Source organism: Mustela erminea, chromosome 11 (assembly GCF_009829155.1).
Source record: "Mustela erminea isolate mMusErm1 chromosome 11, mMusErm1.Pri, whole genome shotgun sequence".
NCBI classification, from domain to species: domain Eukaryota; kingdom Metazoa; phylum Chordata; class Mammalia; order Carnivora; family Mustelidae; genus Mustela; species Mustela erminea.
The window spans coordinates 105,602,202-105,622,535 of record NC_045624.1 but is presented as its reverse complement, the minus strand read 5'-3'; the positions used below and the strand labels follow the sequence as shown (position 1 = coordinate 105,622,535).

At 39.7% G+C, this 20,334-nt stretch overlaps 2 protein-coding genes across 2 annotated transcripts in view; one reads left to right on the top strand and one right to left on the bottom strand.

Moving 5' to 3' along the window:
• Positions 1 to 216: 216 nt before the first annotated feature.
• Positions 217 to 20,334, top strand: part of RALA (RAS like proto-oncogene A) — a 75,227-nt gene continuing 55,109 nt past the window's right edge. Inside the window, exon 1 of the mRNA XM_032304240.1 lies at positions 217 to 324. The gene's annotated coding sequence lies outside the window, so the exon portion shown is untranslated. The remainder of the gene's footprint in view (positions 325 to 20,334) is intronic.
• LOC116568670 (DDB1- and CUL4-associated factor 13-like) lies at positions 18,255 to 19,832 on the bottom strand. The gene has a single exon (XM_032304239.1). The coding sequence runs from the start codon at positions 19,775 to 19,777 to the stop codon at positions 18,440 to 18,442; it is 1,338 nt and encodes a 445-aa protein (XP_032160130.1). The 5' UTR covers positions 19,778 to 19,832; the 3' UTR covers positions 18,255 to 18,439.

The following is a 20,334-nucleotide window of genomic DNA, read 5'->3' as shown; positions in this document are numbered from 1 at the left end:
CCCAGCCCCCGACAACCTCCTCTCCGCCCACGGACAGGAAGTTGCTCCCCAGCCGGCCCCGCCCCGCTCCCCCAGCGCCCCGGAAGTGATCTGCGGCGGCTGCTGCAGAGCGGCCAGGAGGAGGGTGGATCTCCGGAGAGCGGAGCACCCCGAGTCCTCCTCCTCCTCCTGCCGCCAAGGCTCCGCCGCCGCCCGTCGGACTCGTCCTTCTGCCGCTCGCGGCGGGGAGCCTCCCAGACGACAAGGGCCAAGCTCTCTCCGGCCGAGGCCAGCCCAGCCGCGGCTTCCAGAACCCGCGGGGCGGAGGACCGGCTTGCGGTGCAGGTGAGTGATGCCTGCCCGGGCCGCCCCAGGAGGGGTTGGGGCGGCCGGAGCGGCGGCGGCGGGGGTGTGTCCAGGCGGCGGCGGGCCGAGGCCCAGGCTCAGGGCCCGGACGCCGAGATTGCACATCCCGCGTTCTGTCCCGGAACGAGCTGCTGGACGAGCCCGGGCTGGAATCCGGGGCGCGGTGTTCACTGCTGTGCGGGCGAGTGCACCCCCGAGAGCCGGCGGCTGCGGCTCGGTCCTCCGAGCCCAGCACCTCCTTGAGTTGGCTTCGTCGGAAGGTCACCCTGCATCTCTGGCCCGCCGCGCCGAGGTCCCCGCCTGGGCGGTGCCCGCGACCTGGGGGGACCCGTCGCCACCGCCGCAGTCCCCGCGCTTCACTCCGCCCCTCTCCCCTCCTTCCCTTTCTTCCACTCCTCGCCTGTACTAGAGCAGTTGCTTTTTAAGCATCTCCGCCAGGGTTTTGTGCTAGTTAAAGGAATGGCTTTTTCAGACTTAAGTCATTAGATGCTCAGCTTTGAACTGCACAGCTTTAGTCATATTAGGGTAATCTAGCCTCTAAAGCGAGGAAGAGAATACAGATATTTTTTGAGTGAGAGGGTCATTCCTCTGGATTTGTTCCTTACGGTTTTCCGGGAGTGGAAGATGTGATTTGTATGCTTTAGTCTGGGTATATGTGTGTAAGTGGGCAGGGATGACAGCACAGAGAGGTGGCAGTGTTGTTTCAAGGTTTAAGGAGAATTAGGGAGTTAACTGGCCTTTGCTTGAGAAACCTGAATGTCCAGACTTGTGAGAGCTTATCCAGGTGTCTTTGGGGTTGTGTGAGAACTCCCGTGCCACGCCCTGCGTGTCAAGCTGAAAAGCACCCAATTTACAAATTGTGTTTGGTGTGTGTTGGGGGGAGGGGTGGGGCGTGAGGAGGCCTTCGTAAAACGTGTGTCATTAGTTAATTTTTGTCCTGAAAGTACATTACAACTTTAGTCATGTTTCAGACTCGGATAACAAAATTTGTTAGTAAATTTGCAGTAGAGGGTCTTTTTTTTCTTTCAGCTTGTTTATTAATATATGTAAATGTATTTTACTAGTTTATGTATTTCTATGTCTATTAATACAATTTTATTGTAAAATGACTCTTGTGACTCTTCAGACGTTAATTTTAGACTACATTTTTTGAGGCAAGGAACTATGTCTTATGCATCCCTGTGTTCATAAGTGATGACTGGCACATAGAAGTTATTCCCATATTTCTTCACTGAATGAATGAACGTGTAGCTGACCCCACAGTTGCCTCAGGAATCGTTTATTTTGTTGGTTTTTTTGTTTGTGTCCCAGTTTCTTGGCACATACAGACTTTGCTTTGTGTTAGTGTTTTTTAACGTGATGAAAAGGACAATTTACGAAGAATCTTTGGCTGTCCTTCCAAAACTATCCTCCTCTGAAAGGTTAAAATTATATTTGGGATATTGTGATTGGGCATTATAATAGCTTGTATTCCAGTCTTCAGTACTGAACTACTTAAACATGTTTATCCAGGGTTATTAAGAAGAGATTTCCTAGTGATAGTAAGTTTATGTTTGGGGTTGATAGCCATACAGTAATTTTAATTACAAAAGAGGAAATTAGAAGTCACCACTGTTTGGAAAACACGATACATCGCGGAATTGCTTTTAGTGGCTTATTTCTCCCAGGGGTAGAGGAAATCTTCTGACATCCTGATATGACCTTGGCATGATTTACCAGTAGCCACTTTCACATTTCTTTGTCAAGATCCTGATGTTCTCTAGTGTGTCTGCTGAATGTGCAGCCATCTTATCACTTATTTTAAAGTAGTTTCATACAACCCTTTTTTTGCAGGGCTTTCAGGGGAAAAGAAGGGCTAATTATAGGGAAGGATCTTTTCTGCCATTTGTGTGGGGGAATAATTTTTGTCTATAGATGGTTGGGTTGTTTTCACTTCCGAGAGGTCCCCCCAAAAAAGTGCTGTTATCTTCTTTCCTCTCCACATGCCTGGTGGTGGTCCTGCACTTGTTTCCAAAGCTCAGTGTCTGCAGGATATACATGAATGGACTGGAATCACTTTTTGGATATGTGTGTATCACTGTTATACACACTTGTAATCCATATAAATGGGTGGCAAGAACAGGCATTTTTAAAATAGTATGAACTCTTGATGAGGAAAAATATTATGATTTGGAAGTAGTAGGGAGAAAGTTTGTGATTTTTATTGTTTTGTAAAATGTTTTCACTCTTAGACACTAAGGAGAGGGAGGCCTGCAGTTTCTTAGCAATATCACTGTACAGAGGTGAGATCTCTTTTAATTCAGCAGCCCTCTTGGTAATAACAGTCCATATAACATTGATTGCCCGCCAAACACTGTGATAAGACCTTTAGTTATATTATTCTTCATCTCCACAGTACCTCTATAAGATAGGTAGCTTTTCTGTACTTTACTAAGGCTAAGAGAAGCTGTTGGCTGGAGGCCGGAAACTAATATTTAGGAGAGTTGGGATTTGAAAGTACCGATTTCTGAGAGCATTGCATATTGCAGTTAATCCTAAAAGGCTGAGGAAAAACAAGTTTCTGATTGAGCTGAGCTTCAAGAACATGAATCCAGTGATCTCAGCACTCTTGGCCATCCAGTAGGCCCTAGGGTTACGGCTGTTTCTGTTGTGAGTGCCTACAGATGCGGTGTTCATCTGCCTGGGTGTGCCGTGAAGAAGTGGTTGGGTGTTGTTGGAATAGGGGTCCTGGAGGAGTAGAATGTCAGGAACTCAAGCAGTAGATTACTGCTTTTTGCTCTGAAATACCTGAATAATCCCTACTGGAGAGGACCATGGAAAATCCATTTTATGGTGACCTCTCCTGAAACCTTGTTTTTTAGTTCTTTCACTAAAGGAGGTGGTGGGGGAATGTTGGGAGGCGGGAGGCGGAATTGGGAAGAATGTAGAAGAGGCGAAGGTATCCTGGATCTGTTTTTATCATTTCAAACCAGGTATCATTTTCACTTTGGGTTTAATATAGAGGATTAAAAGTGGCAGGTTCTTGTAAGGGTCTGATTGCTGTTCAGTGCTGGTCAACTCTCTTTACTCTTCCCAAGCCTGTGTGGTTTTGGGGTTTTTTTGTTTTTGCTTTTTTGTTTTTTGGGGGGAAAATGCACTTTTAATGGGCTTAATCTGAAGGATGTGTTCATCTCTTGGTTTTTTTTTGTTTGTCTGTTTGTTTGTTTTTTTAAAGTATGTAGCTCTGAGTAAAAAATGGCTCATTCCCCAGCCCCCATTAGGAACAGTTGTTCTTTGTTTTTCTAAGACACCTTTCATACTACCTTATTACACTCCAGAGGATTTGGTTACAATATAGAAAAAGTGAAAGTAAAGCTCTGTGAATTTTAAGAGTTACGTGAGTAAATTTTGGAAGAGAATTTGAATCTTTGATATAATTATACCTAAGGTACAATTCCTCAGCATCAAGAGGGTAGTCTGTACAAGCCAAAACCAGCAAGCTTACATAAACTATTAGGATACTATTCTCCAGGTCCTTCACAGTTAAAGTTCCCTGTTAGATGGAATAGACCTAACGCTTGACACACATAATCCCTTTGATGTCTGGGATCCAACTGGGTTGCTGAATTCACTTACTGGAACTAGGTATCAGGTTTGACAATGTCAGGTTGGAGAATAAAACATAGCAAGATTATGAAATGACTTCTACTCCCAGATGCATCATGAAGGGTGGGCAGAGATCCCTCAGTTTCCACAAAGATCATGATTGTAGTCATCTAAGGACAGGACCTCTGCTTCCTGATGCAGTTGAGTAGCTAGCATCGTTCCTCGTTGAAAATGGAGACTGCCCACTACTGATTGCAAGTGCTGTAGTTCAGCTACTCTGTCTAGGTCTGTTCTGGATTGCTGCAGCAGCTCGTTAGCCTTTTGTTGCCTACCCCACCCGGATCTGTTCTCCACTCTTCGTTAGAGCAGTCCTGTGACACTCCCCTGCTTAAAGCCCTTTCGTAGCTCCTCCTTGCCTATTAATAAAATCCAAACTCCTATAATCCTTAATCTCACATACAAAACTTTGAAGACCTGCTCTTTCCCTAACTCTCTAGCCTCATCTCTCCTCTTCGAGGATATTCTGTTCCAGCAGGACCAAACTTCTAGAATGCTAGCGTTTTCTTGGTGCCCCATTTCCTCTTGTAGTTGTAGCCATTCCGCTTTACCCCAATCTGGTGTATGCCTGTCCAGCACTCACTGTGGGTTATGCCTCTCCAGAAACTGTGTCTGGATTGGATTCTTTCTCTTGATCTCATATCTAAAAACAAGAAACTGAAAAACCAGCAAATAAAAACTTCAACAACTTTCGAAACTGGACTGGTTGCTCTTTTTATGGGCTGCCATAAAATCCAGCATAGCACTTTTACCACTATGGGCAGTGCCTTCATTAAATTTTGTTGACCACAATCCATAGTAACTACACGCAAAGCTCATAACTACACACATAAATAACACTCTTAAAAGTCTTCACAGGCCTTTACCAGAAGTTCCCAAACTTTCTTAGTTCATGATGTCCTTATCATACCAATAATAGTTTCGCAGCATCCCTAGGTCAAAAAAACACCTAACGGTTTAATTTATTAAATAGGCCTAAGCAACTTAATAAGTATTTAAGTCCTAAAAATTCAGTAGCTACATGAAAAAAAATATACACGTGAATTAAATAATTTTCTTTCTTTCTTTTTTTTTTAAGATTTTTAAAAATTTAGCTGATAGATCACAAGTAGGCAGAGGGGCGGGGATGGGGAGCAGGCTCTCTGCCAAGCAGAGAGCCTGATGTGGGGCTCGATCCCAGGACCCCGGGATCATGATCCGAGCCAAAGGCAGAGGCTTTAACCCAGTTTGCCACCCAGGTGCCCCAATAATTTCTTTCTTAACTGCATAGTACTCCATGGTTTATTCAACCAGTTTCCTGTACTTGGACATTTTTTTTTCTTTAATTTTACTTATTTGGAGAGAGAGGGAGGCACAAGCAGGCAGAGTGGTAGACAGAGAGAGAGAAGAAGCAGACACTCTGCTACGAAGGGAGCCTGACTTGGGGCTCAATTCCAGGACCCTGGGATCATGACCTGAGCCAAAGGCTGATGTTTAACCGACTGAGTCACCGAAGTGCCCCATGTCCTTGGACATTTAAGTAATTTCCAGTATTTTTCAATTACAAATGATGTTATAATGAAAATCTTTACGTATATGTGTCTTTGTATTGTTGGAAGTAAATATTCAGGATAAATGCATATATAAGATTTGTTAGATTTTGCCAGATTCTGCTCCTTAATGGAGCTATACTATTTTGAATACCTACCAGCAGTGTTTAAGAGTGCCATGGCCTCACCAATGGAGTGTATGGCCAAGCTTTTGAATTTCTGCCAATCTAATAGGTGAGAAATGGTATCTCAGTGTAGTTTTAATTTGTGAATTGAACTTTTTTTGTATATTAAATGCCATTTTTTACATTTTAAAAAAGAATTGTTCATGTTATTTGCCCACTTTTATTTTTTTAAAAAGATTTTATTTATTTATTTGACAGACAGAGATCACAAGTAGGTAGAGAGGCAGGCAGAGAGAGAGAGAGAGGTGGAAGCAGGCTCCCCGCTGAGCAGAGAGCCCAATGTGGGGCTCCATCCCAGGACCCTGAGATCATGACCCGAGCCAAAGGCAGAAGGTTTAACCCCCCTGAGCCACCCAGGCGCCCCAATTTTTTTTCTTAAGATTTTATTTATTTCACTGAGAGAGAGAAAGCACACAGGCAGGAGGGCAGCAGAGGGAGAGGGAGAACTGAGAAGGGAGCCCGATGTGGGGCTCAATCCCAGGACTCTAGGATAGTGACCTGAGCCGAAGGCAGATGCCCAACCAACTTAGCCACCCAGCTGTCCCATCAAATATATTAATCTTAAATGTATTACATCTGAATTTTTAGTTATCATCAGAGAGCCTTTCTTTATCCTCCAGTTATAGAGAAATTTACCCATGCCTTCTAATACTCAGTATGGTTTCATTTTTCCACATTCAGTTTTCTGATCCATTTGGAGGATATTTCTGTATATGGTGTGCAGAATGGATATAATGTTACCATTTTCTACATGGCTATCCAGTTGTCCCAGTGCTATTTATTTTTAGAAAATCTTTGTTTCCTTTATCGTATACTAGATTTCTCTATGTAGTTGGGTGTATTTTATTCCATTGGACTATCTGACTATTCATGCACCAGTATCAAACAGTTTAGTCATAGAGGTGTTGTATATTATTTCATACCATGTAGGACTAGTCCCCATTATAGTTCGTCCTCTTCATTGTTTTCCCTACTATTCATGCATGTTTTACTTTTCCATATGAACTTTAGCATCAGTTTATCTAAGTCCATTCATTAAAAAGCTTATTGCTATTTTTATTGAGATTGCACTAAACCTATGATTTAACTTAGAACTAATTTCTTGATGGTGTGGAGACCTCTTAGCCTAGAACGAACAATGTCTTTTCATTTTCTTAAAACTACTTTTATGTCTTTGCAGAATGGTTATAGTTTTCTTCATACCAGTTTTGAACGTTTCTTGTTAGGTTTATTCCTAGGCATTTTATCTTTGTTGCTGTGTTGTTGCCGCTATTATAAATAAAATTTTCTTATACATTATATCTTCTGGTTATTACTCATGTATATTAATATTGCAGGTTTTTGCATGCTTTCCTGCTACCTTGCTAAACTCAGTGTTTGAGTTACTTTCATCATTGCTTCTTTTAGGCTCAGATACTATTCTTTCACCTGCAGAGATTTCAGTCTTTTCTTTTCCAATGGTTATGCCTCCAGTTGTTTATCCTATCTAACCGCATCAGTTAATATCTCCAGGACAATTAAACTGCAGTTTAACAGTGTCTTTAATAAGAGATGCTGGTTGCTTTATTATTTTTTTCCTGTGGATATACAAAGATACACATTGTACTAGATACTAATGTAGATATGGAAGTGACTTTCAAAGATTGCAGTCCTTCACTGTCTCTGTAATTATAAATGGAGATGCATCATGTGGTGAGAGGCAGGAAAAATGGACTTTCCTAGTGGGCAAAGTACAAAGATAAGCAAGGTAAGGACTGATCTGTAGTTTCCCAGTTCACCCATCCGTCCCAAGTTTTGTTCTTTCTTATGTTGCCACGCAGTTTTGTCGAACTTCATTGTAATCTTCTCTCAGTCAGTCATGGATGCCCCAGGGTGACCTCCTTTTCTCCTCTAGGCTAAAGCTGCCGTGGGTCTGTGATGATCTGAGGGTGTCTTTCCAGGCTTTCACAGTCTCAAGTGGTTTCTTTCCATTGTAAACAGATAAATTAGGCTTACCTTGTATTGATATGGTTATGGCTTGGCTTCTTGGGGCTTTAGGTTATATGGCAAGGCAGGTTTGTAATTAGATGAGTTTATCCATGGAGGTGACCTAAAGTACACAGATGTGGGGTGGTTCCTGACAAGTTTGTAGAGCCTGGATCACCTGTTCTTTCTCCACAATGCATTTTCAAAGATTTAGTCCTCTAGCTGGAAGCGATGTGTTTGTGTGGAATCAAGTGTTGGGCATCCAGCAAGCATTCCATCCACATGTCAGTTGTGGACACACACCAGTGCTGTCTCCCAAGTTCTAGAGGGTACTTTCATTTCACTGCCATCTAAGTCACCCAGGAAGTTTAAATAACATACTTTCTATAGATTCTTATAATTTCACAATTATCTAGGTCCATCTGTGAACTCCCAATCCACATCCTGTTGTCTTTGTCATTCTAAGTATTTCCTTCCACAAGAGTGCTGGGTGGCAGGATATTTATTAATTTCTTGCCCCTTATACTGAGGAGCTCCTCCCCAGAAATCCCTACAAGTCTTAGTCCTTGACCTATTGTCCATCTTCACTGGCCCGGGAACACGGATAGGTAGGGTGTCCAATAATCTCTTCTTGTCCCTAGGTTGAAGAGCTCTCACTCACTAGGTGAGTGGTCCATGGTCATTTGGCCATCTCCACTTTTCCTTCGCACAAGGACCTGCGTTGCCTTTTTCTCTTTGGGTCATGTGGCCACTTTGGCTTGCAGTTCGGCCTTAACGCGGTGTGGGGACTGCCTGCCTTGAAGACCCTCACATCCCACCCTCTGGTACATGGATGGCACCTTGATGGCAAAGTTTGGGGAGGAGGCTTTTTTTTCTATTCATATTTTTTTCTCCCTTACTTCACCTACCCCCACCTTTTTTTTTTTTTTTTTTTAAAGATTTTATTTATTTATTTGACAGAGAGAGATCACAGTAGGAGAGAGGAAGGGAAGAGATCACAGAGAGAGAGGAAGGGAAGCAGGCCCCCTGCCGAGCAGAGAGCCCGATGTGGGACTCGATCCCAGGACCCTGAGATCATGACCTGAGCCGAAGGCAGCGGCTTAACCCACTGAGCCACCCAGGCGCCCCCTACCCCCACCTTTTAAGGCTGAGGACCGTATCCCTGTTTCCCCTAACCTTCTGCGTAAGACATATTGTCTGTGACAGAAAATCCCCATTCCCCGAGGTCTTCAGTTGTCCTAGTCTTAATGCTTGAATTATTGGTAACTTTCCCACTACCCTGTTGGTCTCCAGGGTCTTCCTGTTTCTGTGTCTGCATGCTACAACTGAGATGGTTCTCTGTGTCTATTACTTCGTTTATTCTTGTTTGCTGCTAGTGGGTTTTAGTAGCTTTCTTGATCCCTCAGAATAAATAAAACTTGATCAGTTGCTCTGCTTATTTCTTATTCTTTGCTTTGGCTCAGATCATAAAGCTCATTCTTGTCTTTTTTAATTTATTTATTTTTAAGTTTATTTGGGTACAACTGTTTAAACTCTTTGTACAGCAACTGGTCATTTATGTTTTTTATTCTGTGAATTGTCTTTATGTCATTTGCTTATTTGGGGGGAATGGAGGGGCTGGACTTAAAAAGTAACAGATTTATTGAGACATAATTCACATACCATAAAATTTACTCTTTTAAAGTATAATTCAGTGGTTTTTAGTACAGTCACAGAGTTGTGCAACCATCACTACTGTCTGATTTAAGAACATTTTCATGACCCCAAAAAGAAACCCCATGCTTGTTAGCTGTCACTCCTGATTCCCTCTAGCTCTGATCCACTTACCATCTGTACAGATTTTCCTATTCCAGACATTCCTTGATTCCATAAATGGAATCATACAATGTGTGGTCTTTTGTGTATGGCTTCTTCCACTCAGCATGTTTTCAGTGTTCATCCAGGTTATAGCATGTATCAGTGGTGCATGCCTTTTTATGGCTGAATAATGTTCCCTTGAATAGATGTACCACATTTTGTTTATCAGTTGAGGGACAGATTTGGGTGTTTCCACTTTTTGGCCTACAGTGGAAAATGCTGCCATGAACATTGATGTACATGTTTTTGCGTGGACATGTGTTTTCATTTCTCCTGGGCACATAGATAGGAATGGAATTAGTCAGTCATGTGGTAAGTCCATGCTTAACATTTTGAGAAGTTGCCAAACTGTTTTCTAAAACACCTGTACCATTTTACTGACCCAGTATGGGTCTATGAGGCTTCCCAGTTTCTCCTCCTCCTTCCCAGTTTCTTCTCCCCAACATTTGGTATAATCCCTCTTTTTAAATTTACAGTGGGTGTGATTGTCTTCTTTCATTTGCTAGAATACTTTGTCTAAGCTGCCCTGTGTATGTGAAGTAATGACATCTTAGCATATCATGTCTTTTTCTTCTTAGATATTTTACTTTGAGGCCCAATTCCAAGAATGTTTTCTTTATTGTAAAAGCTATAATAAAGGTGGCTTTTTGTTCAAACTTCCAGGTGAAATTTGCTTTTGATTCATAACAAGATTTCTGTTTTATATTAGTGTGTCTGATGAGGTTCAAACTGTTATAACTTTAAATTGTTAAAAGCATACTGTTAAAAATTGTGGCATAACAAATAGAAAGACAAAATGCCTAAGTTAGAGAGTGAAGGGGAATCATTCATAGTGGACACTGACAATGTTTTGAAGATTTGCTGGTGCAGTGTTGACTACAAAATTGAGAAACACCGATTATACACAAGAGTAACCAAAAAAGATGTTAGGTTTGATCCTATGTTTGTATTCCTCTTCTTACCCGGAAAGTACCAAGTGCAAGTGCCTAAGTTTTTAAAAATTGAAACTTAGCACTCTTGTGTACAAGATCTCATTTGATCTTTATGTCAGCCAAGAGTTATAGGTGGGATGGGTGCTCTTTGGGGTGGGAAAATTGACCTTCATTCAACAGTATTTTCTTGGATATACCTATAACTTAAATATTTCCGCACCAACAAATAACTATGTTGCTTTGTCTTCAGTGATTATTTCAAAAAGTATTGGTTAGTATTAGCATATAAAGCTCTAACTTGCTAAGTCTCTGCATAATTATCTTATACTTTAGTTCCCATTGTTCCCTACTATTATCTGTATGTTCATAAAGAGAGGCCGATCTCTATAGCTCAACTATAGGCCTTTTTCTGAAATGCATAGAGAACTGCATTGGTGATCTTTTACATGTGGTTACATTTTAAAATGAGAGTACTGTTTTCCCACCTCACCAGCCTTGAATTTTGAAATATTCCAAACTTATAAAAAAAAATTAATAGAGTATTATATTGTAAACCTGTATTTCCCAATTCCCAGTTATTATTTAGCCCCATTTGCTTCATCTAAGTTAGATGTTTTTATTTTTCTGTACTATTTGTGGAAGAAAGCTGAAGACCTCATGAAACTTGACCTCTGTATACTTCATCTTGCATCTTCTGAGAATAAAGGCATTCTCCTGTATAACCTTAATGCTATTGTAACGCATAAGGAAATTAGTATTAATGCCATACCATCATTTAATATGTAGCCCAAATTCAGATTTCCTTCCCTAGCTGCCACCCAGTGTCTTTAGTAGCTGTTTTTCCTCTGATGCAGGGTCTGATCAAGGTTCATGATTTGTTTGCCTATTACGTCTTCTTTAGTCTCTTATTTCATTTTTTCTAATTAACTCTTTTGGGATATAATTTAAGTATCATAAAAATCACCCGCTTAAATTTACAGTCATTTTTAGTAACTGATTATGTAAACATCACCATAATCCAGTTTTAAAGCATTTTTATCACTTCAATAAAATCCCTTTGCCCATTTGTAGTCAATAATCCCCATTCGCACCTCCAGCCCCAGGCAACCATTAATGTACATTCTGTCTCCACAGATTTGCCTTTTCTGGGCATTACTATAAATGGAATCATTCCATAAGTCGTCTTTGGGTTTGTTTGTTTGTTTGTTTGTTTTCTGGTTCCTCATGTTGTGGCAGGTGTCCATAATTCTTTTTATTGGTGAACAGTAGGTATGTATTCCATTTTATGGAAATGCCACATTTTGCTTATCCATTTACCAGTTGATGGACATTCCCCTTTTTGGTTATTATGAATAATATACCTAGAAGTAAAATGCTTAGTGGTATGGTACATTTATGTTTAACCTTTTAAGGAGGTGCTAAACTGTTTTCCAAAGTGGCTACGTGTTATTTTGCATTTCTACCAGCCGTGTTTGAGAGTTCCCCTATCTCTGCATCTTTAACAGTGGTTATAGTCTTTTCAGTAATTGTTATGGCCATTCTGGTGGGTATAAATTGGTATCTCGTTTTGATTTAATTGCATTTCTTTAATGACTAATGGTGTTGAGCATCTTTTCATGTGCTTACTAACCATTCAGAAATTTTCTTTGGTGGAATGTCTACTTAGATCTTTTTCCTGTTTGTTTGTTTGTTTGTTTGTTTTTTAAATTGTGTTATCTATCTCATTATTGAATTGTGAGTTCTTTGTGTGTTCCGCAGGCAGTCCTTCATCAGATATGTGATTTGCAAAGATTTTCTCCTAGAGAATGCTGTTTTGTTTTTGTAATGATGTTAACCATGAGCTTTGCTTAATTTTTCTCGTTTGCCATGGGGCTTTTTTGGACAATTGGAATAAAAGCTAAATCTTTTCTTAATTCTTCCACATGTCTACTACTACAGAAGCAGAGTTAAAGACAGTCATAGTTACCTTCATCTTCATTCTGCAATTAAGCAGTGAGAAACTTCCCTTCTGAACCATAACAGCTAGAAATCCTGTTTAGACTGAGGTGGGTTTTTTTTTTTTTTTTTTTAAGATTTTATTTATTTGACCAAGAGAGAGCACAAGGGGGAGTGGGAGAGGAAGAAGCATGATCCCCGATGAGCAGGGAGCCCAACGTGGGGCTCCATCCCTGGACCCCGGATCATGACCTTGAGCTGAAGACAGTCTCTCAGCAAAGTGAGCCACGCCCACAACCCTTGACTGTCTTGGGCAAGACAGAATGTTGGTGTTTTTCTCTCCCTTCTTCAGCTCTGATTCTTTCTCATTCTGTTGGTCAACTCTTCACATGGTTCCCACTTTCATCTCCAGATTCAGTTCTTCCCAGCTCAGCAGAAAGAGCCAGTCTTTACTAGCTCGGGGAAAGGAGCACTCTGGCGAGTCTGGGTCTCTTGTCCGCTTTGGAGGGAGGCAGAGCATCCAGATTTGCAGGCCTGTTGTAATGCGGTGAGTAAGGAGAGGGTGGTTCCCACGAGAAGAAGGAATGCTCAGCAGACAAGCCATATGTCTGCTTCTTTAGGGGTGTCGGGTCATTTTTTTGCCCACTTTTATGAAATTAAACCGAAAGTAATACATAGAAAGTTGACATCCGGAGTTTGGGGGAAAAAAATCACGTTTGTTATCTGATTAATTTTAACCCTGAATGAGCCTTTACCAGTAGTACTTTTTCTTAAATAAACTGAGGCAGTATTTGATTTAAACTAAAACATCCCACTCACCTCTTTCCTCCTCCCATGGAGGTGAGGAGCAACTGACATTCACAAGGTAACAACTTGGTAATTGTAGCTGATTTTTCTCTACTTGTCTTGATTGTTCTTTCATGTAGTTTTCTTTAGCTGAGTGGGGGTTGTATCCAACTGTCTTGGAGTTCCTACATTCCTACAGATTGCTGAAATCAATTTTTTATAATTAGTTTCCTTCCTCTCCTCTTTCATTTACTTGGATTCTCAAGCTCTGTCAGTGTCCATATGTTGCATGATTCATCTTCAAAGTGATATTTTTTTAAAGTAAGGATAGTTCCCAATTCCTTTTCGTGACATTGGGTTTACGATGTGTATGGTGATAGTGACGGTACTGTTGATGTAATTGTGAGTTTCTGGCTCTGAAAAGGAAATAATTTTTATCACTTAAAATGTTTCTTATCTAAAGCCTTTAATTGATAGATAAAATTGCTGTATAAATACTGTCCCTGAAGTTGAACAAATAACTATGGATACTGTGTGGCTCTTACGTTGCTTCCATACTTTTCCAGTACTCTTTAGGATTTGTTTTCAGTATGAAAGTGAAAGGCAGAAATGAGAACTTACGGTTTGAGGTTGTCTGTATAAAATGTGTCATGTCTCATTGAGTTAGAAGAATGAGGAAAGGTTCTCTAGTGTGTTCTTCCACAGTTAACAAAAATCCCTTCAAAACTACCCAGCCACTAGCCATTGCTTAAGCTCTTGCAGTGATCTTGTGGAAATCTGGGTCATTTTTGGATGTTTGCATTTAAAATTCATTCTTGTTTTGTACTGAAATGTGTTGTCCTGTGACTTCTCTTTGTGCCTGGTTTGCTCTCTGAAGAAGCACTTGGTACACAAACATTTTTGAGCCCTTGTTAAACAGTAGGTATTGAGAACAGGCATTTTGCAGATATCTTTCTTCAAATAATTGAAGATGGCAGTGATAAAACTCCTTTGCCAGCTTCCCAAGTGTCTGCCTATTCAGGCCAGATGTCCTTCATTTCTTTAGTTAGTTCCTGACTCTCCTGATCACAGGCTTCCAATAATAATGCAGTAACATTCATTTATTTTGAGGTCAAATTTTACAACTTAAAATATTAAGCACACTCAAAGAGGAAGGAGGAGACTAGAATTTGTAGATTTCCTTCTATGGCCAGGCCCTGATCCTAAACAATATCAGATTCATTATTTCCATTTAATTGTCCAGATTCAGCCAGATGGGGCAGAAGATAAGGAAATGTTAAAGGCTATAAGAATCAGGCAAGCACGTAGGCAGTAGTGATCAGTGAGGGACAACTATGAAGGGAGGGCAGTAGGCAGAAAGCTAAAACACAACTTAGGAGAATTCAGAGTTCCATAGTCTAGGGCTACTGCATCCAGGGAAACCTGCCCCAGATTCAGAAGAGCTTCTGAGAACAGAAGAATAGTGGCTCGTTATGATTCCGGGTTATCAAGGAATTTTTTAAAAACTATTCAGTTAAGTTGAGGAATTTGTGAGACATACGATTAGGAACTCCAAATCTTTTTTGAGTGCACCTCAAAAATTAGATACTGTCCTTCCTGGATACTGCTGGTGGCTAAATCGCTTGTTTCTCATCGATTATCAGATCTTTACTAAAGTCCCATAATGATAATGTATGTTAAGCACTAAGTAAAATAAGCTGTTTACTTGTTGATTGATGTGGGCGATGACCTATACAGTTAGAATTTGTCATTTCCTGTAACATTGGCTGAATTACCAAGGTTCTCCCATCTTTGATGTGTTAACAGTTTGTTACAATTTGTCTTCCCTTTGTGTGCCGGCACATTCTGGTCCACTTTCCCTGCCATCAGTTGATAAATATTTAGAGAATGCTGTTAAGCAAAACAACTTAACTTTCCATAGAAAAATGTATGTGAGTACTTTTAAAATTACCTAATTAGCAGTTGCTTTCTTTTGGATTGGAAAGTAAAAGTTTAAGATTGTATTACTCCAGAAATACTTTAGATTTTACCCTTCCTCTCCTTTTCTTCCAAACTTCCAATAGAAGTAGTCAATTGCCCTTTATTCTTATAAGTTTCAACTGTCTCTAATATTATTACATCTTTAAGTCTTTGATGTACATATTGACACCTTCTTTTTCAATCAAAAAAGATAAAAGTGTATAGTGCCAGAATATTGATGGGGTCTTGTTTTTGGGGTTTGTTGTTGTTGTTGTTGTTGTTGGGTTTTTTGTTTTTTGGGGAGTTTTTTTTGGTTGCTCAAAACCTAGCAGTAATCTTGTCAGAGCATTGCTACCATTGACGATTATAAAGTAGTAATCTTATCTGTGCTTTGTGAAGTTTTAGTAACTTCACACTAAGAACAATTTGTAATGCAATATAGAATTATAGAATGTATATAATTACCTGACTGACTTCTGAAAAATGTGGGAAACCCAACCTTTGCTTATGAATTACTTTGTGCTGTTTCTTTATGTTGATAGATGAAGAAGTAGTATACATTCAGACTTTCCAGTGATTTTCCTTAAAAGTGTGAAGTGCTCTTTGGCTTAAAGTACCGAGACTGTAATTATAACATCATTTGGGTTCAGAACTCAGGACTCATTTTTTCACTTACTGTCAGTGTAAAATATTTTCACTGACATTGAAGTATTTGGGCCAAGGGTAAAGAGCAGCAGGTTTACTTTTTGTAGTTTATTTTTGCTAGGTTAATCGGTAAACCTCTGTTTTAGGGCAGAAGGGTTTAGAAAGAAGCATTCCGTTTATTGTTTTTGTTTTCTTGGGGAGAGAGCTCAAGAGTGCGTGCACTCGTGGGAGTGGGTCGGGGGTTGGTAGGGACAGGAGAGAGAGAATTTTTTATTTTTTTATTACCATATAAATGTATTATTAGCCCCAGGTGTACAGGTCTGTGAATTGCCAGGTTTACATACTTCATAGCACATACCTTCCCCAATGTCCATAACCCCACCATCCTCTCCGCAACCCTCAGTGTTTTGTGAGATTAAGAGTCTCTTATGGTTTGTCTCCCTCCTGATCCCAACCTTTTTCGTTTATGGAGAGAGAGAATCTTAAGCAGACTCCATGCCTGGGCAGAGCCCTACGTAGGGCTGGATCTCAGGACCCTGAGATCGCGACCTGAACTTAAATCAAGAGTCGGACACTTAACCATTTAAGCCATGCAGGCATCCCAGGAAGGATTCCCTTTTAAAGCAGTCATATGAAAGTAATTTTGAGATGAAAGTTGTTAATAATGTGTGTTTTCTTCATTCCAAAACTTGGACATGTTGCCAATAACGTTTCATAAATGGAAACAAGAAAGGGAAGATTGATAGTAGTTGAGGGCTTTTTTTCCCTTTAGAAATTATCATTTGTTTTGTTTATTCTTTAATATTTGAAGCTGATAGATATGCATTTATTTGTCAGTAGTATGAAATGTTTTTAAGAGAAGTATAGAACACTTTGGGGGAAACAGCATGTGTGGTGACATGAACATAGATTTTGTTTAATAAAATGTTTCTTGAATTAATAAGCACCTGTTGGGGGGCGCCTGGGTGGCTCAGTGGGTTAAAGCCTCTGCCTTCAGCTCTGGTCATGATCCCAGGGTCCTGGGATCAAGCCCCGCATCGGGCTCTCTGCTCGGCAGGGAGTCTGCTTCCCTCTCTCTCTCTCTCTCTCTGTCTGCCTCTCTGCCTACTTGTGATCTCTCTGTCAAATAAATAAATAAATCTTTAAAAAATAAAAAAAAAAAAAGCACCTGTTGTGTGCCAGGTACTGTGCTGGACGCATAAAAGGACAAGCACTCAACCTAGGCTTAAGGAACAAGGAGAGTTTTCTGGAAATGACCACCAGGAGGATGAGTAGGAATTTGGTATAAGAAGTCAGGGTCTGGCTGAATTGGACAGTGAGGGTTCAGGACTAGGAAATCAAATTCATGCCATGAATTTAGAGTGAGTGTGGTGTATTCTTGAGGGGAAAGGAGGAGAAAGTGCAAAGGCCCTGAGGGTTGTAGACAGATCATCAAGCCTGTCATCTCAGGCCCTTGGGGAGCCATCAAATAAATTTAGGAAGCATTATGATCAGATTTGTGTTTTGATCATTCTCTATAGCAGTGCTTCTGAAATTACCTTTGGTGGAGAACTGTTTTTAAAATTTTCAATATATATCAGACTGGGAAGTTTGTAAAATACAACACAATACAAATTAATTATCAGAAAAATGAAATTTAAAAACAAAATAAATCCATTCCAAAAGTTAGATTGAATAGACATAAAATTACTCTTAAGTTTTTTAAGTCTCTGAATATATACTCTCAATTTAATTCTTTCCTCGTTGTTAACTAGTTAGGCTTTTGGTTCCTCTGCTACAGGGGAGTGATCTCTTTTTGATCATATGTTCCATCACTACAGAATTCTAGAAACTCCCATGTGTATATTTACTTTTAAATCACACATGTATACTGCTGTGCAGTTATACATGATAAATCAAAGAATATAAATTGTAAAATAATGGGAGGTTATATAAGCTATTTTAAATTTTAAAATTTTAGTAGTATAAAATTTTTTGTTGGCACTAAAACATTATTTAGTGAAAACACTACAGTCTGATGTGCTTTATTATAACTTTTACAAGTCTTGGTTCATTCATACAACAGATAAATGTATATATATATATATATATTTACAACACTGAGAAAAAGATGTTTTATTATCTTAACTTGACCATAAATTATAATGGTTATTTATAAAAGTTATATAAATGCAACCTGATTATCTTTAAAGTCTCAAAGAGCCAAATACAAATAAAGCACAGAAAATTAAATGAATTAAAGAAAGTTTTGACATAATTCTTCCACACATTATATGTAATCACTGGAAGAATCATTGCAATAATTACCCAAAGTAATACTAAAGGTAACAAAAGAGATGTTTGGTCATAAATGTAAATTCAAATGTACAGTATATCTACAATAATAGATCAAAGTGTATCTGCAATTTCTAGCAGTAATAAACATGTTGGCAATACTGTATTCTTCAATGAAATAAGTAAGCAGATCAAGGATAAAATGTTGGATAGTCTTACCAACCAGACCATCTTTCAGGACAGTTTTTCAGGGGTACTGTTTTTCAGTTCTACACATGTAACTGAGCTGTTTGTCATTATTCTAGAACCAGTATTTTATTTGTACAGTCTGCACATCAAAATATAACAAATAATTATACATCAGGATAGGTAGGAATACCAAGTATTATTTCACAACTGCCACTACGTGTTTCTTCTTCTCTGACACAATTGCCACAGATCCAGGCTTGCTATGTTTGAGACGATTCACCTCCTTTCGTCGGCGAGCTTCCTTCATGATCCGCTGTTCCTGGATCTGGCTGTAGATAGATTTTGGTAGATGTCGGTGACGAGCAATGCGTTTTATATGAGGATGATGTTGAAATTTCTCCTTCAACTTCTGGTTATAATCTTTGGCTGCTTTTTCTCGTGATGTAAGCACACCCAATTTTTCAGAAGCATTAGCTTTCCACAGACGGATGTTCATTTCATCAGATCCACACATAATATATTTGCTGTCAGAAGTCCATTTTACACAGATAACATGTTGCATTCTCTTTGTGTGATAGACTTCCCTGCTTCTACTTGTGTCCACAGGAAAGATACGAATAGATTTATCAAAACTAGCAGACACAAACTCTTTCCCAGTGGGAGAATAATCCACATCAAGCACCGCAGACACGTGATCCGTATGTACCATTACAGGAGTGTCCAGCGCACGCATATCAAATGTATACAAGTTGTAATCTTCATTTGCTGCAGTAAAAACGAAAGCTTCCATAGGATTCCAACAAATTGTATTTGTTCTCATATCTAAGATGACCTTTTTCAGAGGAGTAGCTTGCCTCATATCATATAGTACTATATTCCTGTCAGAAGCACAACTTCCCAAGAGAAATGTCTCAATTGGGTTAAATTTAACACTACTTATGCTGTTGAATCCCCAGGTCATTGAACAGATAGGACTTGTTCTTTGTTCATCCCAAATGTCTACTTGCTGTCCACATGTGGCAAAAACAGCTTCTTTCCAGTGATGATCAATTCCTGTATACACTGTCTTTCCTAATATTGTATGTAATGGTTCTTCCTCTTCTCCGTAACCCGGTCCATCCACTTTCCATTGCTTCACAGTTTTGTCATCGCCAACAGTAAAAAAAGAAGTCCCACAAAAGCGAGTACATATTCCTCGTACAAAACCTTCATGGGTTTGTATTGTACGGATACATTTCCGTTTAGTCAAGTTCCAAATTCTAACCTCTCCATCACATGCCCCAGAAAGGACAGTAGCCAGGCTCTTTGGATGCTTTGCCATGCAATTGACTCCATCTCGGTGACCATCCAGAGAAGCAAGGAATGGTTTTGCAAATACCTGTTCCAGTTTGGTAGCATTTAAAGCTCTTACATATTCTCGCGGGACCTCAAAAGGATGTAAGGTAGGATCATAGTTTCTTGGAACTCTTTGTAAGTCCAGTTTGGTTTCGCGGACATAGTTGTCCGGGTTCCGGCTCAGCATCTTCACCTTCATTTTGTCTGCTAGTTGCCCCTGAACCCCCCAAGCCTTTCCTCCGCGTTCGGATTACCCCAGATAAATGTATATTAAATCATCTTGTGGTATACAGTTTCTCCAAATAGAAATTTGTCTATTTTACCTCAATAAAGCTGAGGAAAAAAAAAAAAAGTAAAAAACAAGTATTATTCAGGCCGTCTTATAGATGCTGGGGGATACAGTAGACCATAATATATACTAAAAAGACTGTCTCTGCTTACCATGGTCTTCATTCTAGTGAAAGGTAACACTTCATGAAATGTTTTGGTTTTCAAAGGCTTTCAAATGATTCAAAGGCTTGGTTTTGAGTGCAGTCTGTTTTATATTTGTTTTAATGCTTATCACATTTGAAACATATGCCTTATGAAGATATAGATCAGAAATGGGAGAATGATGTTGTTGATTGTGTTGGCTTAGTGATAATTCTCAGTTCTTAATTTTATCTAATAAATAAGGACAGATTTTTAATGAAATTTGTCATGCTGATTTCTGTTTTCTCTGATGTCAGTCAGTTCTTGCAAATTCATCAAAATGTG